Source organism: Oreochromis niloticus, linkage group LG3 (assembly GCF_001858045.2).
Source record: "Oreochromis niloticus isolate F11D_XX linkage group LG3, O_niloticus_UMD_NMBU, whole genome shotgun sequence".
Lineage (NCBI taxonomy): Eukaryota > Metazoa > Chordata > Actinopteri > Cichliformes > Cichlidae > Oreochromis > Oreochromis niloticus.
Window position 1 is genome coordinate 22,234,508 of NC_031967.2, and position 25,131 is coordinate 22,259,638.

Sequence of the window (25,131 nt, forward strand, 5' to 3'; positions counted from 1 at the left end):
TTTCTTCATTCAACCCCCTGGAGTCTCTGCCTTTATCCATCCCTTTTAAAATCTCCTTTGCAATTTATACTCGGAGCTTGGCTAAATGGAAATCAGTGTTTGTTTGAGCCCACATTGTGAGCTGAACAGTCAAGGGAGGCTATTACAAATTCCTTCCCTTCTTTGTAGGACTGAATGATTTGACCTCAAATCAGCATTACATAAACTGTCAGGCTTAGCAGAATAATGACAAATTTAATGCTGCTTATTTTTTATGCATTGGGATATAAAATACCCATCCTCAGAATACCATCCACATATACACCAACAGAAAGCCTACTGCAGCTGGTATTTTTATCCTGAGTGAAAATCTCTCAATTTTCCTCTGCCTGTTTTCAGTTTCTTTTCCCCACATTTGGTGGACTTTAATTTGATTTTGGAGCAGGGAAGCAAAGGAAAGAGATCTGTCTGGGTAGAATACCAGTAAATGCAATGTACTGCAGCCACTTTGTCAGAGTGAATAGAAATGTGTGTTTGGGTTTCCTTGTGTGACTACATCTTAAGAGGTGTTTCAATTTAGATCTACCAAACTGACAAGAGAGCAGCTGTCAGTACAGAGTCCTTTGCCCTAACATGCTGACATCTGTGTGTTTGTCCATAGTTTCAGCCTCTGGTTATCTTTCTGCTTATGAAATGGCCTTTTCCGAAACGGGTCAGGTTTCAGAGGCCTTTTTAGTTCAGGTATTTTATTTATTTGTTTATTTATTCATGTATTTATGGCTGATCTGCAGTTGTACTCCCATGAAACTTTTTCTATTCTGCAATTACTCACTCCTCTCCTTTACTTTATTTGCCACTTATTAGTCTTTAAAAATATGCATTTCACCTATTTGGGGTTGCAAGTAAGAATCCGATTTTTTTAAAATACTATTTTAGCTTTTTTAAGAAGAAGAAGAAAACTTGTTTTCTGGGTGCAGCTTATGGTCTTATAACAGAGCTGTGAGCCTGAGGTGGCCATGTTAATCCCTCCCTATGACATCATACAGAGCTACAAGTAAAATAAACAGTTTGAAACGAAGCATTTAGAGTAGACTGATGCCATCAGTGACTTATTTGAAACTTTGGCCGTGCTTAATATGACCACGGTAGGTCGATATTAGCTTGGTCTTTAGTTCGTGAGTTCTCTTGTCTTATAAGAAAATTGGGAGATCAATGAGTTTAAACAGCATGAAAGTCATTCACAGTACATTTTGGTGACACGTTCACCAAATGCCTAAATGTAATCACCATTATATGAACTAAAATACTTTATAGTCAGTGTGACATTTAAATGTGCGCTGCCCATAGTCACATCAAGTTTTAATAACAGCATTTATGTAGAAAGTTGCGTGTCCTTTCCCTAATAGCCCACATTTACGTGGCAGAGTTTGCTCACTCTGAGGCGGATGCAGTGAAATGGATCCAAATCACGTCAATTACGCCATCACATAGAAAATAAAATCAAAGTGCCTTGTGAGATCAAATTGATGTATTCACAGGAAACCCTGTTGTTAGGTGCATTATGGAGAATTAGGGAGCAAGATACAATAGTGTAATTGCAGCATGCTTCATTACATTGTCAAGTAAGAAAGTCAGCTCCCGCTGTGAGCTGTTTGACCCCTGCATACAGTAAAGTTTTAAAGTACTCTGTTTTATCAGTTCGTTAAAGCTGCCCACATAATCAGGAAGGGCTGAAAAAGCTCAGGGCTGTGCTATTAAGGGGAAACTTATGCACAAAGTGACACAGTAGTTTTCCAGATCTGAACAATAAAGCAGAAGTTTGTAAGGAAAGTAGCTTATTCTCAGGCGGGTAATGCCAGGAATAATGGGAGAAAGATTACTTTCATCCAAGGTGCCAACACAAAGTCTCTCTAGGTACTCTCTCTAATGTTCCAGCTGGTTTTAGCAATGAGGAGCTACACAGCACTCACTGAATCTGGCTAAAATTAGATTGTCAGGGTCAGTAAATGTGCTGAGCGCCTCTGGATCAATTCTTTTGATTTACATGAGTAGACACGGAATACTTTGGTTGTAAATCTGGCTGCCTTGTCTGTGTTGTCTCCATAGCCTGTATATAAATGATGGATATGAGACTGTGACATGCCCCTTTGGTTTGGGAAGTCTTGCTTTAAAGCCATGATTTGAACATTTTTAACCATCTTTTTGTTTTGTTATATTTTAAACCCACATGTTCTTAGTGAGGAATGGCTCTGACTGGGGGATCAGAGCCAGGTTATGTTTTATAACCTAACTTTTAAACTAGCAATTGAGGTCATAAACTCACCAGTAAAGTGTTTACTGAGGTCAAATATCAGGTAAGTAGCAAACTCGGACTGGTGCTGTTTTATGTACTCTCTGTGGTTCTCTCAGATTCATTTCAAGGAACACTTGATCATCAGAGTATAACACAAAGTCAGTTAAACTTCAGGAATATCAGTCAGTCCAGTTAGTTAGAAACCATTGTGAATCTATTTCACCTGTTTTGGTGAAAATGAATGTGACAAATGCTGCAGTGGAGAGGCAACAAGACAACACAACAACAGGACCAGTATCTGCTTCTTTGTGCGAGGATGAACAGAAGAAGGGCATGTTGTCCTTTAGTAGGACCTGTGCTCACAGCCCAGAATCATGCATCGTGATTGGCTAGAACACCAGAACTGGGAGATCTGCCTCTGGTGCTTCATTCTCAGATGAGAGCAGCTCCACACTGAGCATACAGTGGCTTGCAAAAGTATGGTGCAAGCCAAAAGGGTGTGCGTAATTATTCAGCCCCCTGAGTCAATACTTTGTAGAACCACCTTTTGCTGCAGTTACAGCTGCCAGTCTTTTAGGGTATGTCTCTACCAGCTTTGCACATCTACAGACTGAAATCCTTGCCCATTCTTCTTTGCAAAACAGCTCCAGCTCAGTCAGATTAGATGGACAGCGTTTGAACAGCAGTTTTCAGATCTTGCCACAGATTCTCGATTGGATTTAGATCTGGACTTTGACTGGGCCATTCTAACACATGGATATGTTTTGTTTTAAACCATTCCATTGTTGCCCTGGCTTTATGTTTAGGGTCGTTGTCCTGCTGGAAGGTGAACCTCCGCCCCAGTCTCAAGTCTTTTGCAGACCCCAAGAGGTTTTCTTTCAAGATTGCCCTGTATTTGGCTCCATCCATCTTCCCATCAACTCTGACCAGCTTCCCTGTCCCTGCTGAAGAGAAGCACCCCCAGAGCATGATGCTGCCACCACCATATTTGACAGTGGGGATGGTGTGTTCAGAGTGTTGTGCAGTGTTAGTTTTCCGCCACACATAGCGTTTTGCATTTTGGCCAAAAAGTTCCATTTTGGTCTCATCTGACCAGAGCACCTTCTTCCACATGTTTGCTGTGTCCCCCACATGGCATGTGGCAAACTGCAAACGGGACTTCTTATGGTTTTCTGTTAACAATGGCTTTCTTCTTGCCACTCTTCCATAAAGGCCAACTTTGTGCAGTGCACGACTAATAGTTATCCTATGGACAGATTCCCCCACCTGAGCTGCAGATCTCTGCAGCTCGTCCAGAGTCACCATGGGCCTCTTGGCTGCATTTCTGATCAGCGCTCTCCTTGTTCGGCCTGTGAGTTTAGGTGGACGGCCTTGTCTTGGTAGGTTTACAGTTGTGCCATACTCCTTCCATTTCTGAATGATGGCTTGAACAGTGCTCCGTGGGATGTTCAAGGCTTGGGAAATCTTTTTGTAGCCTAAGCCTGCTTTAAATTTCTCAATAACTTTATCCCTGACCTGTCTGGTGTGTTCTTTGGACTTCATGGTGTTGTTGCTCCCAATATTCTCTTAGACAACCTCTGAGGCCATCACAGAGCAGCTGTATTTGTACTGACATTAGATTACACACAGGTGCACTCTATTTAGTCATTAGCACTCATCAGGCAATGTCTATGGGCAACTGACTGCACTCAGACCAAAGGGGGCTGAATAATTACGCACACCCCACTTTGCAGTTATTTATTTGTAAAAAATGTTTGGAATCATGTATGATTTTCCTTCCACTTCTCACGTGTACACCACTTTGTGTTGGTCTTTCACGTGGAATCCCAATAAAATTGATTCATGTTTGTGGCTGTAATGTGACAAAATGTGGAAAAGTTCAAGGGGTCCGAATACTTTTGCAAGCCACTGTATGTGACAGACATGAAAGAGTATACAGATGCCATGGTGAATGTTATGCTATTAGCACCATTATCATGTATGATCAGTGGGTCAGTGATTGTATGGAAAGGCATATTTTGGGGGGACAGCACAGGCCTCCACATGCTAATCAACAGTAGCTTGACTTCTGTTAGATACCAGGATGAAATGCCCTGGGTTCCTCCTGGTCCAAGGTGAACTGAATCCAACTGGGAACCTCTATGGCACCACCAGTACCGCATATGGCCCAGGAGGACTGTGGAGTGGCTGCTTTAACTCTGTGTCTTTAATCACCAGGAAAAAATGAGAGCATTTTCCTCTCAGCTGTCGAGTTTGACATATACATTTTTTTTTTTTTGTGATAGAACACACTGACATCAACAGCTGGTAAAAACATGTGACTCACAAAGACACAGCTCTTATTTCTTCCTGGAAGCTCTCGCTGTTTAGACCTTGGTGTCAGTATTGATTGCTCCACTCAAGATGGCAGATTGGGGAACAGAAAGTAGCAGTTTTCGCACCAGTAATACCTTACACTGACAGAAATGTCTCAGAATAGTTGTAGTGTTAATGTAAAAAAAAAAAAGTGACATGAATGCTATACTGTTTAATAATACAGTATAGTACATTTGAACAGTAAAAGGAAGTAACTTCATGTGGAGGTGGTGGTAGGAGGTTGTTACCTTCAAAAGGAAACACACTTGCTGTTTTAACCAACTGCTGGCTCTAGCTGTATATTGACTATCCAGACATGAAAGTGGTATTGATCTTCAAAACTACCAGTGAGTGAAAAAGCCCTTTGCCCAAAATGTCAAACACTTTTTAAAAAATTCACAATCTAAAGGTTTTCCTTTTGCTTTCTGTGGAGTTTTTGTGATTAGATGATGACCAAATAAGGCATGTGTTTGCGGGATGGGATTACTCATGTTGTGGGGACACAAAGTAAATCTCCTTTCAGAGACTCGCCTCATGTTTTGGGACAAAGAATTAAACCCTAAATCTGAGGAGTTTCATTAGAAGTTACGGTGAGAGATAGGCAAGTACAGGGTTATAGTCTGTCTGCAGTAACATAAACATGGCTGTGTCTGTGTGTTTGTATGTGTGTGTCAGACTTTTGTCAGGTGGAGCTGCGTCTGTTGGCTCACCTGTCCTCTGACCCTGAGCTGCTTCGCATTTTTACCAACCCGCAGGCCGACGTCTTTACCATGCTGGCCTCTCAGTGGTGGGTCTCCATCACTCACACGCACACACACTCACTCACACACACACACACACTCAGGTTCTCCCTTGATCGACTTGCCAAGGTGAGTTTTGGTCCTATACAGGATTTCTCTTTCCCTCTCTGCCTCCCAATCTCCCTTGTTTCACTTCACATCCTAATAGTCTGGTTGCCATGACTACCATGCCAACGGCCTTTTTGTCTCTCTTCACTGGGCAGGACACCTCATGGCTGGTCATCCTGCTGATTACATTGTTGGGCTTTTGAAGTTTGTGTGTGTGTGTGTGTGAGTGAGTGTGTATTCTTACCCTTCTCTGTGAGTGTGTGTCTGTGTCAGTGTTGGTGCAGGTCTGTGCTGTCTCTTTGATGATGTGCGTATGGTGTGTGTCATACCTACACTCCTGTCATCCATCTCAGACAGGTGTGTGTCAGAGGGCGCCGGTTAAACAGATTACCATATTAACAGCTCCACTGAGGCTTTGCAGTGTGTCTCTTTCATTATTTCTTTTTCACCTTTAAACAAATTAACTGGAGTCACCGCAGCACCGCTGGGATTACGCCACCTCAGTGTCTTTCTCTTATAGACCTCTTCCTCTTTCTATCGCATCATTAGTCTTCTGCTCATCCTGTTGTCCCTCAGCTTTTACTGTGGTGTGTATGTATATCTGTTGCCCCTGTTGTTGTTATGCTCTTTTCTTTTCTGTCACTCATTTTTACTTACATTTGGTCAAATTTCACCCTCGCCTCAGCCATCATTCAGATAAAGCACAGTAATGTTCCTCTGCTTTCTCTGATTGGAGATAGCAAAAAAAAAATTTTGTTTTTGTCATATTACAAAGTGAATTGATCGAATATCACGTGGACTTCTTTTTTAAGAGGACAACTTGCTGCTCTGCTTGTTATTTAGCCTTGCAACAAATTAAAGGCACTTAGTTTTGCAGTTTTCCTTTACTCCTCAGTGCATTAATGCCACTCCAGCAGGGGGCAATGAAAATCCAGAATAGCTTTTTCTTCAGCCAGATGTCATTGGAGGATAATGCTCACTTTTGGACCTCATAGGTTACCCCCATTTACCCACACATGTCATTTAACAGATAAATATCTTTGCATGTGTGTGTGCCACAGGGAGAAAACAGCAGAGAGGTATTTTAGTGTACTGTACTGTCATCATATCTAAGAAGTCACACGTCATTATGCAAGGCTGGCACTGAAGCTCACCAGACTTGTAGTGTGGGTATGTGTGGGGCACTCCTTCAACACTGATCAGCTGTGGCAGCTCCCTGTCAGCCCCTCCAGAAATGCCACTTTGCAGACGTGTCATCCCACCCTGTCTGATCCCCAGTACTACGGCTGTCTGCAAGTCACATTACATAACTGTCTGTCTTCCCCTCTCCTGCAGCCTCTGTTCTTTTCTGTATTTATGCATCTTTAACGTCTACATCTTGCACTGCACTTCTCTTTCTTGCTCTTATAATCTTTTGCCTGATGGGCTTTTTCTTGCTTTTATCTTTGCCCTTACTCTTTCTGTCTTTTTACTTTCTCTGCCGAGTGTTACTTTGGCCATTTCTTTAAAATTGCTGCCAACAACACCTCAATTAGCTTGAACAATATTTAATCTCCGTTTAGTGACAGAAATCTTACCCCACATCCCTCTTTATCAGTAGCCATCTTTTCATTTATACATTTTTAATATTTGTCAGCCAAATACTTCATTTGCTTACTTGTCTTTAAAACAAAAAGTCTTATTTTATTGCAACATCAGTTTTTCTTTAAAAGCAAGTATCAGTTTGGTGTTTTCAGTGGACTTTAAATCATAACTCCTCACTTCCACAGCAGTGAAAATGGATAAAATATTAGCGAAATTTCTTTCACTAATGGAAAATGCATCTCTCGCTCTCTCTGAATGTGTCTCTCAGGAAGGGGTTGAGTGAGAAAGAGGTGACATCTGAGGACAGAGAGCATGCCAAACGTGTTGTGTACTCTGTTGTTTATGGAGCAGGTGAGTACAAACACACCTCACAGAAAAGTCGTTTTGTCAATGAATAGGACAAAGAATGAGTATGTTTCCAAATGAAAGCATAACAGGTTTAAGTGTTGTTGGTTTTGGAATGCAAGCGGTTCATATTTTAAATGAATGAAGGGTAAATGAATCAGCATTATAGATAATTTAGAGTGCTGTGCAGTACTTAAGTGAAAAAAACAGCAAGAAGAGTTTGCAGTTTTATTCTGTGAGGATCAACTTCGTTTTTTGAAGCCAGCTTTAAGCGGCACGTGGAGGAACTGCAGTTTTTGTTATTTCTACGTTGTCTTTGTTTTCCAGCTCTGAAGGTTACTCCTTGGTGTTTACTCAGAAATGTCCAGCAAATTTTGCTGGGACATACTGTAGCTGTTTTCCTGTTCCTTTTATATAGTGAATCACAGTCCTGAATCAAGGGATGGGCGATGGAGGGATAGAGGAAGATAAAAATAGACAGAAGAGAGCTGAAAGGAAGATAAATATATAAAACACCCATGTGGCCTTTAAAGAGACCTGTTTGTGTGACTTGTGACCCATTTATGGTTCACACACAGGTGCATTTTCTTATGAACATGGACACACGTGACCACAGATCAGTGTCACAGGAGCCTGCTTGTTTGATTCTGGTGTCTGAAGTAACTGCTCTTTGTATGCTTGTCATCGGGATTACACATAAACTTCCGAGCCATGAGTCTCATGAAGCTGTTGGAGAGGTGGAGCATGGACAAAGAAAGAATTGATTCAGTTTTGTTGTAGATCCAGATGACTTGGTAGAGAATATCCTCCACTGGTGTCCTGGCTCAGCATGTTTTTGTATCTGTGGATCAAGAATATTATAGATTTAACTGAAGCTACATAACCAAAAGTAGGGCATGAAAAAATTCACTTAATAAAACAATATAATTGACTTTAGGACAAAGCAAAAAACTAAATGAAATAATATTACTTTCAACATTGAGTAAAATAAAATTAAAATATTTAATCTTGTTGTCACCATTACCACCTCGAGGTTGCGTTCGTCTGCAAGCCACTTTGCAACCCACCCCAGCCCCTCCCATCATTCTTTTTAGTGTAAAGTCTGTCATTAATGTTGCTTGCTCTGTTCTGTACTTTGGTCTTGCTGCTGCTCTGTCTGCTTCCAGTATTCTGTGTTTGCACATGGAAAGATGATCATGTCTGGCAGATCATCTCTCCATGATCTGCCAGACAGATCATGGAAAAGAATGAGATTGTTAGTTGGAAATAACAGTCTTATTCTGACTATACTGGACATAACTGAAGTACTGCTCCTGTGGATTTTTTAGACAATATCATGACAGTGATCTGAAACACAGAATCTGCATTTAAGATTCCTCGCTTTGGACTGAATATGCTTCATGAAAACACTCTCAATCTGATGGTTTAGTGTTCTGTGGCATTTCGGTCTGAGCTGGACTCACAGCTCAAACACAGTCACTCTCGGACACGTGATACTAAATGAGTCAATTTTTGTAAACTCAATAAAGCCTTAACAATAACAACAATGAGAGGCACATATAAAAGCTACTCATGTGAGACATGCGTGGGGGGCAAAACATGCACGGACAAATCGCACAGGAAAAGGTTAAAGAAAAAATGCAGAGTCAGTATTGAGTGTTTGAAAGAGGGCAACAACGTGAGAGCGTGTAGTCCGATGAACAAAATATAGGGTAAAGGTGAAAATTAAAAGGCGACGTGTGCAGAGGGTAATGTAGGGGAAATGCACTGGCAAAGAGCAGGCGGGGCAGAAAGGAAACAAGAAGAGGAATGTAAGGAGCCGCTGATCCACGCAGACAGACGGCTCTTCATGGAGGGATGTGTTGCTATGGTTACAGAATACTAAAAGAATCCTACTCAACAAGACAATAATCGGGTCAGGGAGGAGGGGCATAGCCGTGCACATACATACATAGAGTGGGGCCACAAATAAGAAGGCCACGCAATGATGCTGAAAGATAAAAGGTAGGATGAAGGAGGACAGACTATAGACTGTACATAAAAGATGCCAATGTGGAAGCGACTTAAACCTGCATTCTTTATAATGGCCAGCAGGGGGCTTTCTAAATTAATATCTATCCAACATCCACCTGCTAAAAACCAGGGAACCAGGGATATTTCTGAAAATACTTCCTTAAAAAACTTTACCTGCAATACAGGCATACCAACTCATATACATTTTAATATTTTACCTATTTCACTCTGGGTGGCCAACTTTCCAAAAATAAAATACCTACCTGATGTAGGTATTTGTATATTTTATAGTATTTATGTCAATAGAAACAAACCTAAATATATATATTCTTTCCTGCATAAATGTGCCAGTCAATGCAAATACAGACTTAATATTGAGTAAAAGTCTATTTGATTTTATTTAATTTTATTGAATTTAAAGTATCTAAATTGTGTAATTGACCAGATCCTTGTATCACACTGCTACCCAGTGAACATTTTCTCCCTAATGTGCTTGGAGTCAAAATAACTGTTTATGTTTTTAGGTGTGTATTAAACCACTTTATTTCAAATCTGTTTCAAGGAATCCAGATTTTAAGAAATATTTCTCATTTCAATAGTCAAGCTGCAATTACAGTTGATGTTTCACTGTGAAGGTCAGACGTCCTACACATCCAACACAATAGGGCTGTGTGTGTTCTGTCACATAATGGTAGTGATTTTGAGTCCCTGCTTTAATTACTGTCACCATCACTGTCGCACACTCCTCTGAGCTCAAAACTAGAAAAACACACATAGTAACTGTTGCCCATTAGCAAACCCTCTACACTCCCCTGCTCGGGCCCTGCTCCTGTGCTCATGCTACAGGCTGCACACCTTTAACACCTCCTGAGCAAACACATCCACACTAGGTTTTTGTGTTCTAGTCTTCATCTCTACACACAAATACTCACCTCTGAGTCTCCCAGTGATCTGTGGTACTTTTATCTTCTCCGTTTCAGCCTCCCACTCCTCAGTTTGCTCTACTTTTTTTCCTTTGCCTTTCTCCTGCCCTCTGGTCCAGTCTGTCCTCTGTTCACTTAGCTCCTCTCAACTTCTCTGCCTCGGGCCTCACCTATCTGTCACCACCATCTTTGGTCAGGAATTCTAATAATTATAATTATCTCCACCGAGGTGAATGTGATCAGCGCCACCTGTTAAACTCTCCTGGCAGAGAATACGTCTTCCAAGTAATTTGCATGTGAGAGGAATTCCAAGGAAAGCGAATAATGTCACAAGGCTAATCACTGCATTTACCAGATTATACATGTATGTATTTTACATCATGCTCATCCAATAATGCATTCAAAACATGTGAGAAATGCACACTGGATCATACACCCTAACACACCCGAGTCTCATGACATCATAGACTAAACACATCCTCTCAAATATCCCATCTCTCCACTGGCATGTCAGCACCGCTGCTGCCCTGCATTGCTGCCTGTCTGTGTGCTCCGGGGGGGATATTTTATTCATCACTCGCCAGTTTGATATGTGTTATGTTTGTGGGGAGTGATGAGCTCGCAGCTTAGATGCCAAACAGTAACTGCTGTAATAAATCAATAATTTCATAGATCACCGTTTTCTGACTGAACTGTTTGTTTCCTCCTCCCTGATATGTCTTATCACGTGTAGGCCGCGAGCGTCTGTCGGGTATCTTGGGGGTGAGCAGTGAGCAGGCCAGCCAATTCCAGGATCGCTTCCTCCAGACCTACAGAGACATCCAGGGCTTCATCCAGAGAACCATCCAGCAGAGCCACAAACAAGGTCTGTGTCCATTCACAGTCGTGTTGTATCTAATAAGAAGCTTGCCTCAAGGTTAACGAATATGTATTCCTGAAAGAAAAGAAGGAAACGTGTCACTTAATAGAAAAGAGCTACTTCACAGAACTCAGTAGAAATATATTTATAGCATAAACAGGTAGAGTCAAGAGTAAAAGAAAAAATTAAGTGTTTGTTGGTTTGTTTGTGTTTGTGTGTGTCAGTCTGGATTAGGCTTGCACTTTTGACATGCATAGCAGACTTTAAGTTTCTTAAGCATCCACACCCTCTGTGGATTTGTGTCTGTTTGGCTGGAGATGAAGAGATGTGCTGGATGGGCTGGAGATGTGCTTGCATTGGCAGGAAGAAGACGAACTGCCCTGGGTCAATACTTGAAGGGGACGGGTGGATAAGAGGGGAGGGGCTGGAGGGACTGATGGTTAAGACGAGACCTTTTATTTATATTCTGACCAAACTGCCAGCGCAGCACACTTGAGACTTGAACACACGCACACAAAATAGTGTGAAGTCTGCACTTTAACCCTCATTGTGCATAGTGCATGAGCCAAGCGTGGACAGGGGGCGGGATGCTTCAGAACAGACCCTCTGACACTCACTGACTGCTGTTTGAGCTAATCTCGCCCTCCAGCCAAGGATCTAATCCCTTCTTAACTTTATCTTATGTGTGCTATATTGACTTTCCCCTCGCTAAGAAAAACACTAGCTAATTACAGAGTAAACCAGATAAATTAGCAGACATCAGTGAGAAACATTCAGCTTTGTCACTATGTCGGCTTCAGATTCTTTGTCAGGCTGTGGCCGCGCGGAAAAACAGCATTTATGTGGTCTAATAAATGTTGAAAAATAACCTCATTTTGTAGCAGACATCAAAAATGAGGTCAGACCAGTGGATGTGTTTCATGCTAGCTGCAGCGGTGCACACCTTTTTTTTTTCACAAATACCGACACGCCGTTACACACAGACAGGTGCTCCATCACCCTCAGCAACCTGTCACTGGTGACACAGCCCACTACCTGCTCATCACTTCCCCTTTCTTCTGCAATACGGGCACCGATCGAAGCACCGTAATGGACTCATTCTTTCAGACAACCGTGCAGAGATCGCAGTGGAAGCCTCCTCGTTCTCAGGAGCAGAGCGATGATGTGCCAAACAGGGGCTTTAATTCAGCCCATCACCATGGTGATGCTCCCATCAGGGACGGCTCTAGAAGTTGTTTGCCCCACACTCTTTGTCTGTGTGTCCCTCTCATCCCGTCCATCAGTCTGTCTCTTTCGTTCCTTTCTCTCTTCAACTTCGCGTTTTCGATCCATGCCACCATCTTTATGTTTCATCTTTCCCTTTTCTTCCCCTCCTTCATTCCACAGCAGCAGGTTAGCTGATCGATAAAACAACCTTCTTTAATCAATGCCAGCAGCGGCAGCATACTGTATTACACCAGAGTCCCTGGCTGTTTTAGCTGCTGTGCTGTGACTCAGGGAGCAGGGATTGATATATGCTATAGCCTCTCGCCTGCTCTGCACAGCTGATCTGATACTGCGATGTTTTTCTCAGAAGGATGTTGGCTGAGCAGAGATGAGGTGAACAGTGCAACCTCATCTGCTGTCATATTTGCTGAAAATGTATTGGAAAGGGCAATACGAAGGTGAGGTCAGCATCACGGTGTCGGTGTAATTGCAGAGGGGCAAGAAAAGGAGGAGCTGTGTGGAAGTAAATGAGGGCATCAGCCAAAAAGGAACAAGGCAGAGATAAAGAAAAAACAGGGTTGTTTTGATTGTTTATGCCAAACCACAAAAATGATTCAGTCACAGCTGCATTTCTCATAATGGTTCACACTCTGTTTGACACTCTTTGCCACCACTGTGGGTTAGCCTCTGCTGTTGTTCCTCACATCGTGCACTTTTTATTGAAGTTCTTCAGATTATTCCTGAGATGAAAAGATGAACACAGGTGGATGTTGTGTTAGGTTTTTCTTTTAAACAGTGGGGAATCACAGAGATCACAAAAAACAGTGAAGCCTTCTTAAGGCTACACTGACATAGGGAGGCCTAGCTATGCAAGGATATGAAAAAACTCTCATGAAGACGTCCTGTTGTGATGTCATATTGTTCATGCACAGGTGCGTGCAGTTCTCCTGCAGACTTTTGCAGACAGTAGGACTGTGAAATACTTGTCATTAATAAAATAAAAGGAGGTTGTCGTTTCACAGCTCATTTCACATTTCATGCTCTGCACATGTAGTCGCAAATGGCTGCAACTCTCAGCTGTGCACACAGCTTTCGTTCAGTAACTACATAACTACGTAACTCACAGATAATGTGGAAGTTTAACCCTGAAAGACTACTTCACCAATATTTTGAGATTTTCAATTTATGGCAGATGTATTTCACAAATGTTACCTATTTTATATAATTAGTAGATGTTGATGCTGCAGTATAGTGTGAACTGTTCATGCCTGTTCGAAATAAGACACTTTTGTTGATTCAGGTCAAAAACAGGTTGTTTTAATCCATTGCAAGGTAATTGCAGGGAAACCTAATGGCATCATAATATATCATTATATCATTGCTATGTCAAAATATCAGCTTTTGTGGATATAACTGAAATGTTATTGTCATGAAATAATAATAATAATAATAATAATAATAATAATAATAATAATAATGCTTTTATAAGGTGTTATAGGTGCACAAATAGTAAAAGAGGTCATTTTAGCCTGTCACTAGATGGTTGCTAGGCAACGTGATAATAATAATATCTGATGTAGATAAGAACCTCTAGGGGTCTGAAATGACTGAGAAAGAATAAAATCTTTTCCATTGTCAGTATATATTATAATATTTTTAACACCTAAACTGAAATAAACTCATTACAGAAATAAAATCAGATTCATAGAGTTACTCAGAGTAGTTTTATATATCAGTAAAGCTGTTATAGACTTATACCAACAGTTGATCACATAACAGATTGACAGAGGTTTTCCCACTTTGTTTTACATAATTTATAACTGACAGTTTTTGCCTTTTTGTTTAGCTGTCTTTGTCATGGTCCCAGAGTTTTAACCTTTCAATGTCTTGAATTTTGTTTACAATCAGATGTTTTTTGTCACTGTCAGTCTGTGTTCTCAGTTTTTGTTGGTTGCTTTAGGTTTTGAGTTTTATTTTCTTGTTACAGTCGAGTTCTAGTTGGTGTTTATGGAGTTTGTTATTTGTTTAGTTTCCCCAGGGCTCCTTTTGTTTGCTGTCGTGTGTCTCAGTCAGTAGTCTCACTTTTTTTTTTTTACAGTTTTTTAGGGATAAGTTTAGTTCTTTGTATCTTCCCATCCTTGGTTCTTCTCTTTGTAGTTACAGTAATCCCCCTCCTCTGTCTCATCCTTCTGTGTTTCTTCATCTGTTGGTTCATTCATGTTTCTACATTACCTTGTGTCAGTTGTTGTCCATTTCGTGTTTTATCTCCTACGTGTTGTTCTGAGTTTTACTTCTTCTGTGTAGTTATTTAGATTTGGTTAAGCTGTGTCTCGTTACCCTCCTGTGTTCAATCCTCAAGCAGTGTATGTATAAATAATCCTGTCATTCCTTTGGTGGGTGTTACATCATCATGTGTCTGGTGCTTTTGTAGTTTGTTTTGTTACTTGCGTTTTCACGGACTTAGTGTTTCTTTTGGATTATGAGTTTTGCGTTTTTATTCATCAAAACAGAAGTAAACTACTCCTCAAGTTAACTTTAAACATTATCTACCTTAACAGCTTTCACGTGCAGACACCCATGTTTAGCAATTACCAGGTAAACCTAATGGAAAGCTCATCCATCAGTAGATCCATTTTCTTCTGCTTATCAGGGTCAGAGTGGAGCTGGAGCCTGTTCCAGCTGTCACAAGGCAAGAGTCCAGGTACAGAAATAAAATCTATCAATAACTGCTTAAGCTAAAACAGTAAATATTGGACTTCAGTTGATCTGTTACCCAGAAACTTGTCTCAAGCTGTTTTTTACTGGCTTATAATGGGTCTTTAGGGGGGTGACTACCTTCTTAAGCACAATCTATCTGCAAAGATTGTAGTAGCTGAATGATTGTAACCCGATTTGAGAAAAAAAATTAAAGCTAGGTAAACTCCTGGTCATGCTTTGGCTCTTGGTAAAAGCTCTTTGGGGAGTTCCAGATACTCCTCTATGCAGGAAAAACCAACAACAAATTAAAATGCCATGTTGCATTGTAAATGTTGTGTTTATTAAAGAGCAGCTGTTTGCCGGCAACAAAAGGCAACAATTAAAGTAACAAATAAAAAAAAAACTGTAAGTGTTGTTCATTAACCCTTAACTAGTCTGCTTCATTAGGACTGCGTGGGTTTGTGTTTGAATGGCAGAAACTCAACAGCTGTCAAACAGTTTTAATTTAAGCATTGTTAATGGTGCATGGAAGCGCAGCCTGTGTTGACTATAATGTTAATGCTGAATGGGCTCTTATAACTCATTTTTTATGTTTTTGTTATAATTATTAATTTGATTAGGAGGATGAAATGACACAGCATATATTTACCAGATGTTAATTATACTACAGCGTTGTGACCCAGCCGTGGATTTCTGTGATGTTGCCGTAACACTTCCAAAAGGCTGACCACAAAAACTGGCTGAACTTGAAAAACACTGGCCTGTGTCACTCTCAGTGGAAAAACACAGCCTGTTGGGAATGAAAACAAACACATTCCAGTATGATTCACCACCATACCTGGGGATAAAGGTCACACGCATGTGTCACGGGTCAGTTCACAATGAACCGAGGGTTAATGTTTGTTGCTATCTGTAGAGCACTTGTTTCCAGCGCATTTATGCTTGTGTGCGGGATTGTGCGTGTGCGTTCAGGGAAGAGGGTCATTCAGGTTTCATGTCATAGCTGGATTAGCTCATAGTAAGGGATATCAGAGGGATTTGGCTGTAAAGCCTGCTCCATTGTCCAGTTAGTGGAATGTTCTGGCCCGCTGTGTGTGAGTGTGGCCGCACGTGTGTGTGTTGCATACCTGCATATGATAATGTGTATTATGTACGTATCACATCAGTGCACATTCTTGCTGCCCTTTGTGTGTTCGTGTCACTTTTCTGGGAATGTGTGTGTTTCTCTTTTCTTTACGGTGCGACTCGTTTGGATGTCGGTGTTTTTGTGCGGATGGCCGTTTGCGTGTGTCGTTGTAATCACCTGTAATGCTGTAATCACTGGTGTTTTTTCGTTTTGTTTTGTTTTCTTTGTTTTGTTATATTTTGCTGGGGTTTTTTGCCTTTAGGCATCATAAACCTGCACAGGTTTTACACAGGTACTCAACATTGGTAACTTGTTTTACACAAGTTTTTAAGTTGAGTTGAATTTGCATATAATGAAATTTGCTATATAAATAAAATTCCCATTGTGTAACTGTAGATATTTAAAGCCTAAAATATGCTTTAATATAGCTAATGAATGGTAGATGGTAGAGATTGGTGTAGCCACACTAATGGAAATGTTTGGTTTTTTTATGGATATTTGTTTTTTTACATTAGATGCTTTGATGTCACAGTTTTTTTGTAACTATTTCATAGTAAGTTTTGACAGTTAAAGTTGTCAGGTATTTCTGTAATCTAAATATTTTGAGTGTGGTGTTTGAGATGATCTAAGCTTTGTGGCATGGTGTGTTATCCTACTGGAAGCAGCCATCAGAAGATGGTGCACTGTGGGCATAAAGGGATGGACATCGTCAGCAACAATACTCGTGTAGGTTGTGGTATTTAAATCATGGTCAGCTGGTACTAATATGCCAAGAAAATATCCCAACAGCCTGAAGTGGTAATTTAAGCCTGGGTGGATCCATGCTTTCGTGTTGTTTATGCTAAATTCTGATCCCACCGTCTGAATGTTGCAGCATGTTGTCCAGTTTTTGTGAGCTGGTGTGAACTGTAGGCTGTTTTAACAGGACAGTTGGGGTAACCAGTGTGGTCGTCTGCTGCTGTGGCAGTTATATGTGTGTTCAGAGATGATATTCTGGATACCTGACCTGTAAAGAGTGTTTATTAGAGTTTCTGTTACCTTACTATTATCTCAAAGCACACTGGCCATTTTCAGTTTTTCAGACCATTCTCTGTCAACACCAGAGATGGTTGTGTGGGTAAATCTAAGTCAATCGGCAGTTTCTGAAATACTCAGACGAGCGTATCTGTTACCAACGATCATGCCACATTCAAAGTCATGAATGGAGAAGTCATGAATGTTTGCATGCCTAAACGAAATTATTTGCTGCCATGTGATTGGCTGATTGGATATTTAAGGGAGTAAGCTGTTGTTTAATAAAGTGGTCAGTGACTTTATATAATGGTGTTAAAATGACATTATCATACTGTAATACTAAAATAAAACACTATGTTTTAAAGTTGAGGGTTTTTTGTTTCTAGTTTTGAAACAAAGATAATTTTTCTCAATAAATCTAATTTTCTTTGTACAGTTTGGTTTTTTTTAACACTTTTTTACATGAAAATGAGAACTATAATTACTGACCTTAGGTTATTTTAGACTAGAGTATCTCTCATGAATGGATGAAATGGTGCAGGTTTGATCATGTAAAATTATCCCTGTACAAACGTGGTTGTAAATGAATCTTTCAGGATAGTTGTTAAAATAGCTTTTGTTACTGGAGGGGTTTGAAGACTCAAAGGGTTTTTTGGCTTTGGATGATGATCGTCTTCTTGACAGGTCATCAAGTGTACAGCACGCTTTAAAACGCCGCCATTTTTGGCATTTTTCTTCGTCTGCGTGTCTGCTTGCATCCATCTGTTTGTAGATCTTGGGCTGTAAAAAGCCTTCTGTTTCTCCAGCGGGAGCTGCTCAGATTTTGATCATTTGCCTAAAGTGATGTCTCTTAAGTCAGTATTAGTTGGAGCTGACGGCTGTAAGTTTGAAAACGGGGGGAATAAAAATTGTGTGTGGATTTAGAAAGAAGTGAATTTATCAGTTCAGGCTGCTGCTCATCTCGGCGGCTCTCTCTTTGAGGCTCAAAGCTTTAGGTTGTGTTGTTAGCCGCTGCTAGCATAACACATCTGCATCTCCAACTCAGCTGTTGGAAGTTGACTTGACTTGTGAACTATGAAGTCTCTGTGATTTTACAAGGAATAAAATAAACATGAAATAAACAAAAAATATAGCTTGGTTTGGCTGCATTAACCATTGTCAGTACAACGCTGCTACACAAGGGGAATCTTACATTTATGATTTCACACTGTGGTTACCAAGTAAAGACAACCCCAGGCCAAGGTAGCTATGTCTGTTTTTTCCTCTGTCATTTGAATGATTATAGTGGGGTAAGATTTTTCTAGTATGTAAAAAAACCTCATGTTTAAGCAGCTTCTGTAACCACCTGTAGCAGCAATAACTTGAATTCATCTATTTCTCTGTGACTTGATTCGTCTCTCACATCATTCATCACCCTCCACCACCGTGCTGACAGCCAGTATGTGGTGTTTGTGCTCATATGCTGAGCTTTTCTCCAAATGTGGTCTTTGCATCACTGTGTGTTCATGTCATTGTTCCAGACGTCTTGTTCAGAGGTAAACCTTAGCCGTGCTGCCATGTTCTTTGTAGAGAGAAGAGGCTTTTTGTAGCTGCACCTAAACTGGACAGCCACCCTTTCAAATTGGGACCTCACCAACACATCGTCAAAACCCATTTGAAAACTCATTTTTACTCTTTGGCATTTAAACCTGTGTTTTGTAGTTTTTTAATTTGGTATTATGATGTTTTCTCCTCAAACAAAAACAACTGTATTTATCCACAAGGAGCAAATAAAATTCTTATTCAAATTAATCTTTTATCTGTGCAGCACTTTGATCAACGCTTATTGTTTTTAAATGTGCCTATGAATAAATACATTTACTTCACTTGACTCCTGGCAGCTGGCACCATACTTGCTCGTTTTTTTTCTAATTGTGATGTCATTACAGGGAGTGCAGAATTATTAGGCAAATGAGTATTTTGTCCACATCATCCTCTTCATGCATGTTGTCTTACTCCAAGCTGTATAGGCTCGAAAGCCTACTACCAATTAAGCATATTAGGTGATGTGCATCTCTGTAATGAGAAGGGGTGTGGTCTAATGACATCAACACCCTATATCAGGTGTGCATAATTATTAGGCAACTTCCTTTCCTTTGGCAAAATGGGTCAAAAGAAGGACTTGACAGGCTCAGAAAAGTCAAAAATAGTGAGATATCTTGCAGAGGGATGCAGCAGTCTTAAAATTGCAAAGCTTCTGAAGCGTGATCATCGAACAATCAAGCGTTTCATTCAAAATAGGCAACAGGGTCGCAAGAAGCGTGTGGAAAAACCAAGGCGCAAAATAACTGCCCATGAACTGAGAAAAGTCAAGCGTGCAGCTGCCAAGATGCCACTTGCCACCAGTTTGGCCATATTTCAGAGCTGCAACATCACTGGAGTGCCCAAAAGCACAAGGTGTGCAATACTCAGAGACATGGCCAAGGTAAGAAAGGCTGAAAGACGACCACCACTGAACAAGACACACAAGCTGAAACGTCAAGACTGGGCCAAGAAATATCTCAAGACTGATTTTTCTAAGGTTTTATGGACTGATGAAATGAGAGTGAGTCTTGATGGGCCAGATGGATGGGCCCGTGGCTGGATTGGTAAAGGACAGAGAGCTCCAGTCCCACTCAGACGCCAGCAAGGTGGAGGTGGAGTACTGGTTTGGGCTGGTATCATCAAAGATGAGCTTGTGGGGCCTTTTCGGTTTGAGGATGGAGTCAAGCTCAACTCCCAGTCCTACTGCCAGTTTCTGGAAGACACCTTCTTCAAGCAGTGGTACAGGAAGAAGTCTGCATCCTTCAAGAAAAACATGATTTTCATGCAGGACAATGCTCCATCACACGCGTCCAAGTACTCCACAGCGTGGCTGGCAAGAAAGGGTATAAAAGAAGAAAAACTAATGACATGGCCTCCTTGTTCACCTGATCTGAACCCCATTGAGAACCTGTGGTCCATCATCAAATGTGAGATTTACAAGGAGGGAAAACAGTACACCTCTCTGAACAGTGTCTGGGAGGCTGTGGTTGCTGCTGCACGCAATGTTGATGGTGAACAGATCAAAACACTGACAGAATCCATGGATGGCAGGCTTTTGAGTGTCCTTGCAAAGAAAGGTGGCTATATTGGTCGCTGATTTGTTTTTGTTTTGTTTTCGAATGTCAGAAATGTATATTTGTGAATGTGGAGATCTTATATTGGTTTCACTGGTAAAAATAAATAATTGAAATGGGTATATATTTGTTTTTTGTTAAGTTGCCTAATAATTATGCACAGTAATAGTCACCTGCACACACAGATATCCCCCTAAAATAGCTAAAACTAAAAACAAACTAAAAACTACTTCCAAAAACATTCAGCTTTGATATTAATGAGTTTTTTGGGTTCATTGAGAACATGGTTGTTGTTCAGTAATAAAATTATTCCTCAAAAATACAACTTGCCTAATAATTCTGCACTCCCTGTAGATTTTTAACTTGGTGACTGAGGCCTGTAGAGTCTTGCATCTAGCTCTTGGGATTTTTCAGTCTCTCTGAGCACTCCATGCTCTGACCTTGGGGTGAATTTGCTGGGATGTCCACTTTTGGGAAGGCTGTAGCATTGTGTTAACACACACAAAAAAATACTATATCTTCCAAGGAAACCAGAACAAGTAATGTACTATTCTTAGAATAATCGTTATTAATTATTCCATTTAAATATCCATTTTTTAATTCATTTAGGTTATGTGCTGTCTATTATGGGTCGCAGACGGAACCTCCCCAATATCAACTCCCCAGACTGGGGCATCCGCATGCAAGCTGAGAGGCAAGCTGTCAACTTTGTGGTCCAGGGTAGGAAGACTAATAGCACTTCTTGTGTATGCTTTTCTCAGCTTCTCTTTATATTTCACCTCAGTGATGAAGGCTTTCAAACTACTTTTCTGACCTGCAGGGTTTGCCTCTTATTTATTGTGTATGTGTTTTTCTTTGTATGTACAGGTTCTGCTGCTGATCTCTGTAAGATGGCCATGATCAGAATCTTTAACCTGGTCTCCTCCTCCAGCTCGCTGTCTGCCAGGTACCCCCTCTAAACATGGCACTGCTCACCAAAGATGCACAGACTACCAAAAGCACCTCTCTCCTTCGACGAGACAAAATTCGCAAATGTGTGTTGGCTCTCCATACCGCACGTCTTTCTAAATCTACACAATCAGAACATGCTCATGTTCCATATTTATGCAGGAGCTCTGACAGAGCTTGTCTTACCAAAACACACAAACAACTTGCTGTGGTTTACCAGCCAGCTACATTTGTAGAGATGAGGCATGATCCTGGATTATTACTGACGCTGATGCCAAACATTCAGCTAGAGTAAACAAAGTTGAAGCAAAAGCCAATATATAACAAAATTACAGAGCAGTGTGCGAAGTAAACGGAGGAGTCTGCTGAAGCAGTCAGATGCCACATTCTTTATTTTTAGTAGCTTTAATAGCAACAGTGGAGAGTGTTTACTCAGTGTGTGTGTGTGTGTGTGTGTGTGTGTGTGTGTGTGTAGGCTTATAGCTCAGCTCCATGATGAGCTTCTGTATGAAGTGAAGGACTCCCAGGTGCAACAGTTTGCAGGTAAAATAATTCAGTATTAGATAGAAAATTCATTTCATCAGCCACTGACTATAAAAAAAGGTCCAGGTCAAGTTTTACTTAAATAAAGGTCAGTGCAATAGCTTCAGCAAGCAATGAAAATACCTGAAATGTGTAAAGTTGGTGTTTTAAACAGTGTAGTGTTTAGATTGCTATGAGATTTGAGTAAAGTTTTTTTTTTAAGTGAATTAAAATCTTGTTTCCTAAACTTTAACATATAATTGCAATGCACCATTATTTTTTATTGTTCAAAAATAAATACAGATTTTGTGTGTGCAGCTCTGGTAAGAAGTACCATGGAGTCGCTACAGCACATTGATCATCTGGGAGTCCATCTTAAAGTGAGTAAAAGAAGTATGTCGCGGTATGGTCTTGTCACATGTCATGTGGAGTGCAGGATTGATGGGAAACTGTAGATTTTCTTGCTAATGGACTGTGGCTTAAAGCAGGCAGTAAGCAGGTTACTCCAAACAGACTGAACTAACACACTGGGTCCTACTATTCTGAATCAAATCACTTTAAAAGCCCAAACAGAATAAACATGCTCCACAATAAACAAGCTCAAATTTACAAAAATGTCAGATGGCTTCAGAGGGCTTGAATAAACATTTTAATGAACTTCTATCACACGGAAATTTGTACCATGCAGAAGACCCCTTCTGATTTTAATTTGGCTGCTCTCTTCCTGCGCTTCCTTGATACAACTGCATGTGAACGTATCGTTTGCAGTCTTTTAATAATTTTTAAGCAATATGATAACAGCACCTACTGCACTTGAACGGTAAATCGATGTCCGCCTTCTGGAAGTCGGTCAGAGAAAGGCAAATGCAGGACTCATTCGTCACTTTTATACTCGTCACGCTACATGAATAAATTACTGATATATTGGAAGATAAAAATTTGGGCGTTCTTTTTAAACCTTATGAAGGATTGAGATTTAGGACACAGGTTGCCATGTTTTGATGAAAAGGAGCATATTGTTGTTTGTTTGCTGTTGTTTTGGGGTGTTTGGTGCATGTTAAAGAAAAATGTATTTAAAAAAAAACAAACAGCCAACGCCCTTCCTTTTCATCTGTGTGATTCCCAGGTGCCCCTGAAGGTGGCAGTCTCCAGTGGCAAGTCTTGGGGGTCCATGTCTGAGCTTGACGTCCCTCCAATGTTCCCCTCTCTTTGAGCGCGTCGCCTCCCTCCCTTCACCTCCTCGACGGCGACGCCTCTCTGTGGAATCTGCTTCTTCTCACCCTCGATGAGCTCCTTTCTTCCCCTCATAGTCTCCTCTTCATCTTTCTCCCTTTACTTGTCCTGCATCCTCATCACTATGGAAACCAGCCAGCTGAAGCTCCCACTTACTTTCACTCCATCCGTATCCGGGGGCAACGGCAGGAGCCTCAGACTGGATCGCACCAGTTTGGTGTTTTTTTTTTCTTGCTCTCTCTCTCTCTCCATCCTCCAGAAAAAGATTCCTTGTCCTCTTCTTCTCCTCCTCCTCATCTCCTCCTCTGTTTTCTCACTATTTTCTTAGATGTTTTTCTGGTCGTTGCCAAGGTGAACACTTCATGTTTAAGAGAGGGCGTGACATTTATCGGTTCATAAAATTGTTTCATGTTTTTTTTGTAAAAAAAGAAGTAGTTAACCTTCTTTATCTCTCAGTGGTGGTTTATAGAAAAGACTTCCTTGTATTTATTGTTCTTATGCCTTTTTTGTGTGTGTGTTAAATAAACCTCGCATGTTCTTGTAAATATCCCCGGTCCCACCGTTTATCTCCCATTTTCATGCATTTATTTCTGAAGCTAATTTGCATGCTACATTTTAGCAGCCTCTTCGTGGATTCATGTTTACTGAGTCCTTTGAGGGATAAATCATACTTGGAAAAAAGCATTAAAACCAAAATGAGCTGCATTTAAAACATTTCGTTGTTTTAATGCCACGAAGCTTCGACGTGTTCAGAGACACTTGTGTGTAATAAACTTCACCTCGTGTTGGCTGCATTCATGACTCAGAGCAGATGATCTAATTTTTCTCTGCTCTTTGCTCTCTGCAGCTCATCTTTTATCTGCTCACTTGGCTCCAGCCCACTCGCCCCTTTTGTCTTGTTTTTTTTGCCTCTCACACACACACACGCACACATTCCACAAATGCTCGTATGGACACGTACATGCGCGCACGTCCACCGACACCCACGCTTTCCATCCGTGCAGCCGACATGAATGCGCTCGCGCACATTCAGCGGCTTCCAGGCACACTGACCGACTTTCTTTATCTGTGGCAGCCACAGCGAGACACTTTTTATAGTGTCCTGCAATTAAGACCCTTCAAGCCTGCAAAATGTGTCTGGCAGAACCATACGCCTTGTGACAAGATCAACAAAGCCTAACCCCCCCATTATGCATTTGAAATGTCACATCACGTTGGCTGCTAATTGTAGGAGTTGTCGGGACAAAGGTGCATGTGGAACATCCAGCAGATCCAACATGAGTAGTGTCTTGTCATGCACTTAAATTCCTGTAGTTTCCCTTGTTTTTTGTTTTTATTCCAGGGGAATCAACCTTCCCTTTTCCGCTCCGTTAGAGAATTGTTTCTCACCAGGTCAGTCTGAGTAGTTCAGAGCCAGACCAAGGGACAGTGTTATGGAAATCTGCCCCTCTATTCTCTCATTGTTCTGTGGTTGAAGGGTGAAAGCCCCCCCTCTTCCTCCTCCTTCTCCTCCTCTTTGCGAGGGAAACGAAAGACTGGTATGTGCAAATTCAAGAGGACACTCGCACTTTTGGAGTTGTTCAAAGCACGAGGGAGGTAAAACAAACACTTCTTTGTTTTTCCAGAGTGTGTTTTATTTAGCAGTGTCAGTTGCACAGCAGACTGTGTTGGTATCCCACTTTTGCTCCACTCTGACTTGGGCTTTGACCTTTGGTTTGATAGGTTAAAATGGTCAGGCAGCAGCTCGTGGGGATGTGTGTCATATCTTCTATTTCTCTCAAATTAAAATGAAAAACTTAATTAGACTTCTTGGACGTTAATCTCTTTTCCAGGATGTAATTGAGGTTATTGAGTGTGGTCATTTAACTAAGTGATAACTTCACCTCAGTGACCTGTGCCATTAACAGGAGCCGATCCCGAATCCCTCTGAAGACTCCAGATGAGCTTCTCCCTCGCTGCCAGGAGCTGTGTAAGTAGAACCTGCAGCATATCCCCCACCCACCCACAGCTGACATTTATGTCACTTCAGTTCAAATATTGCTGTCTCAT

General features: G+C 41.0%; 1 protein-coding gene across 5 annotated transcripts in view; it reads left to right on the plus strand.

Annotated features, from left to right (window-relative positions):
- poln (polymerase (DNA directed) nu) overlaps positions 1 to 25,052 on the plus strand; it is an 83,400-nt gene extending 58,348 nt beyond the window's left edge. For 2 of the 5 annotated variants that reach the window (XM_025905394.1, XM_005453115.4), the window contains 8 exons: positions 5,303 to 5,414; positions 7,328 to 7,410; positions 11,074 to 11,205; positions 20,989 to 21,099; positions 21,247 to 21,325; positions 21,803 to 21,870; positions 22,168 to 22,229; positions 22,976 to 25,051. In XM_025905394.1, coding sequence (XP_025761179.1) covers positions 5,303 to 5,414; positions 7,328 to 7,410; positions 11,074 to 11,205; positions 20,989 to 21,099; positions 21,247 to 21,325; positions 21,803 to 21,870; positions 22,168 to 22,229; positions 22,976 to 23,062 — 734 coding nt within the window. In that variant the 3' untranslated portion in view covers positions 23,063 to 25,051. Of the gene's footprint in view, positions 1 to 5,302; positions 5,415 to 7,327; positions 7,411 to 11,073; positions 11,206 to 20,988; positions 21,100 to 21,246; positions 21,326 to 21,802; positions 21,871 to 22,167; positions 22,230 to 22,975 lie in introns of those variants that run through there. The other 3 variants (XM_019353503.2, XR_002058849.2, XR_002058848.2) reach the window with 3 other exon arrangements.
- Positions 25,053 to 25,131: the final 79 nt, after the last annotated feature.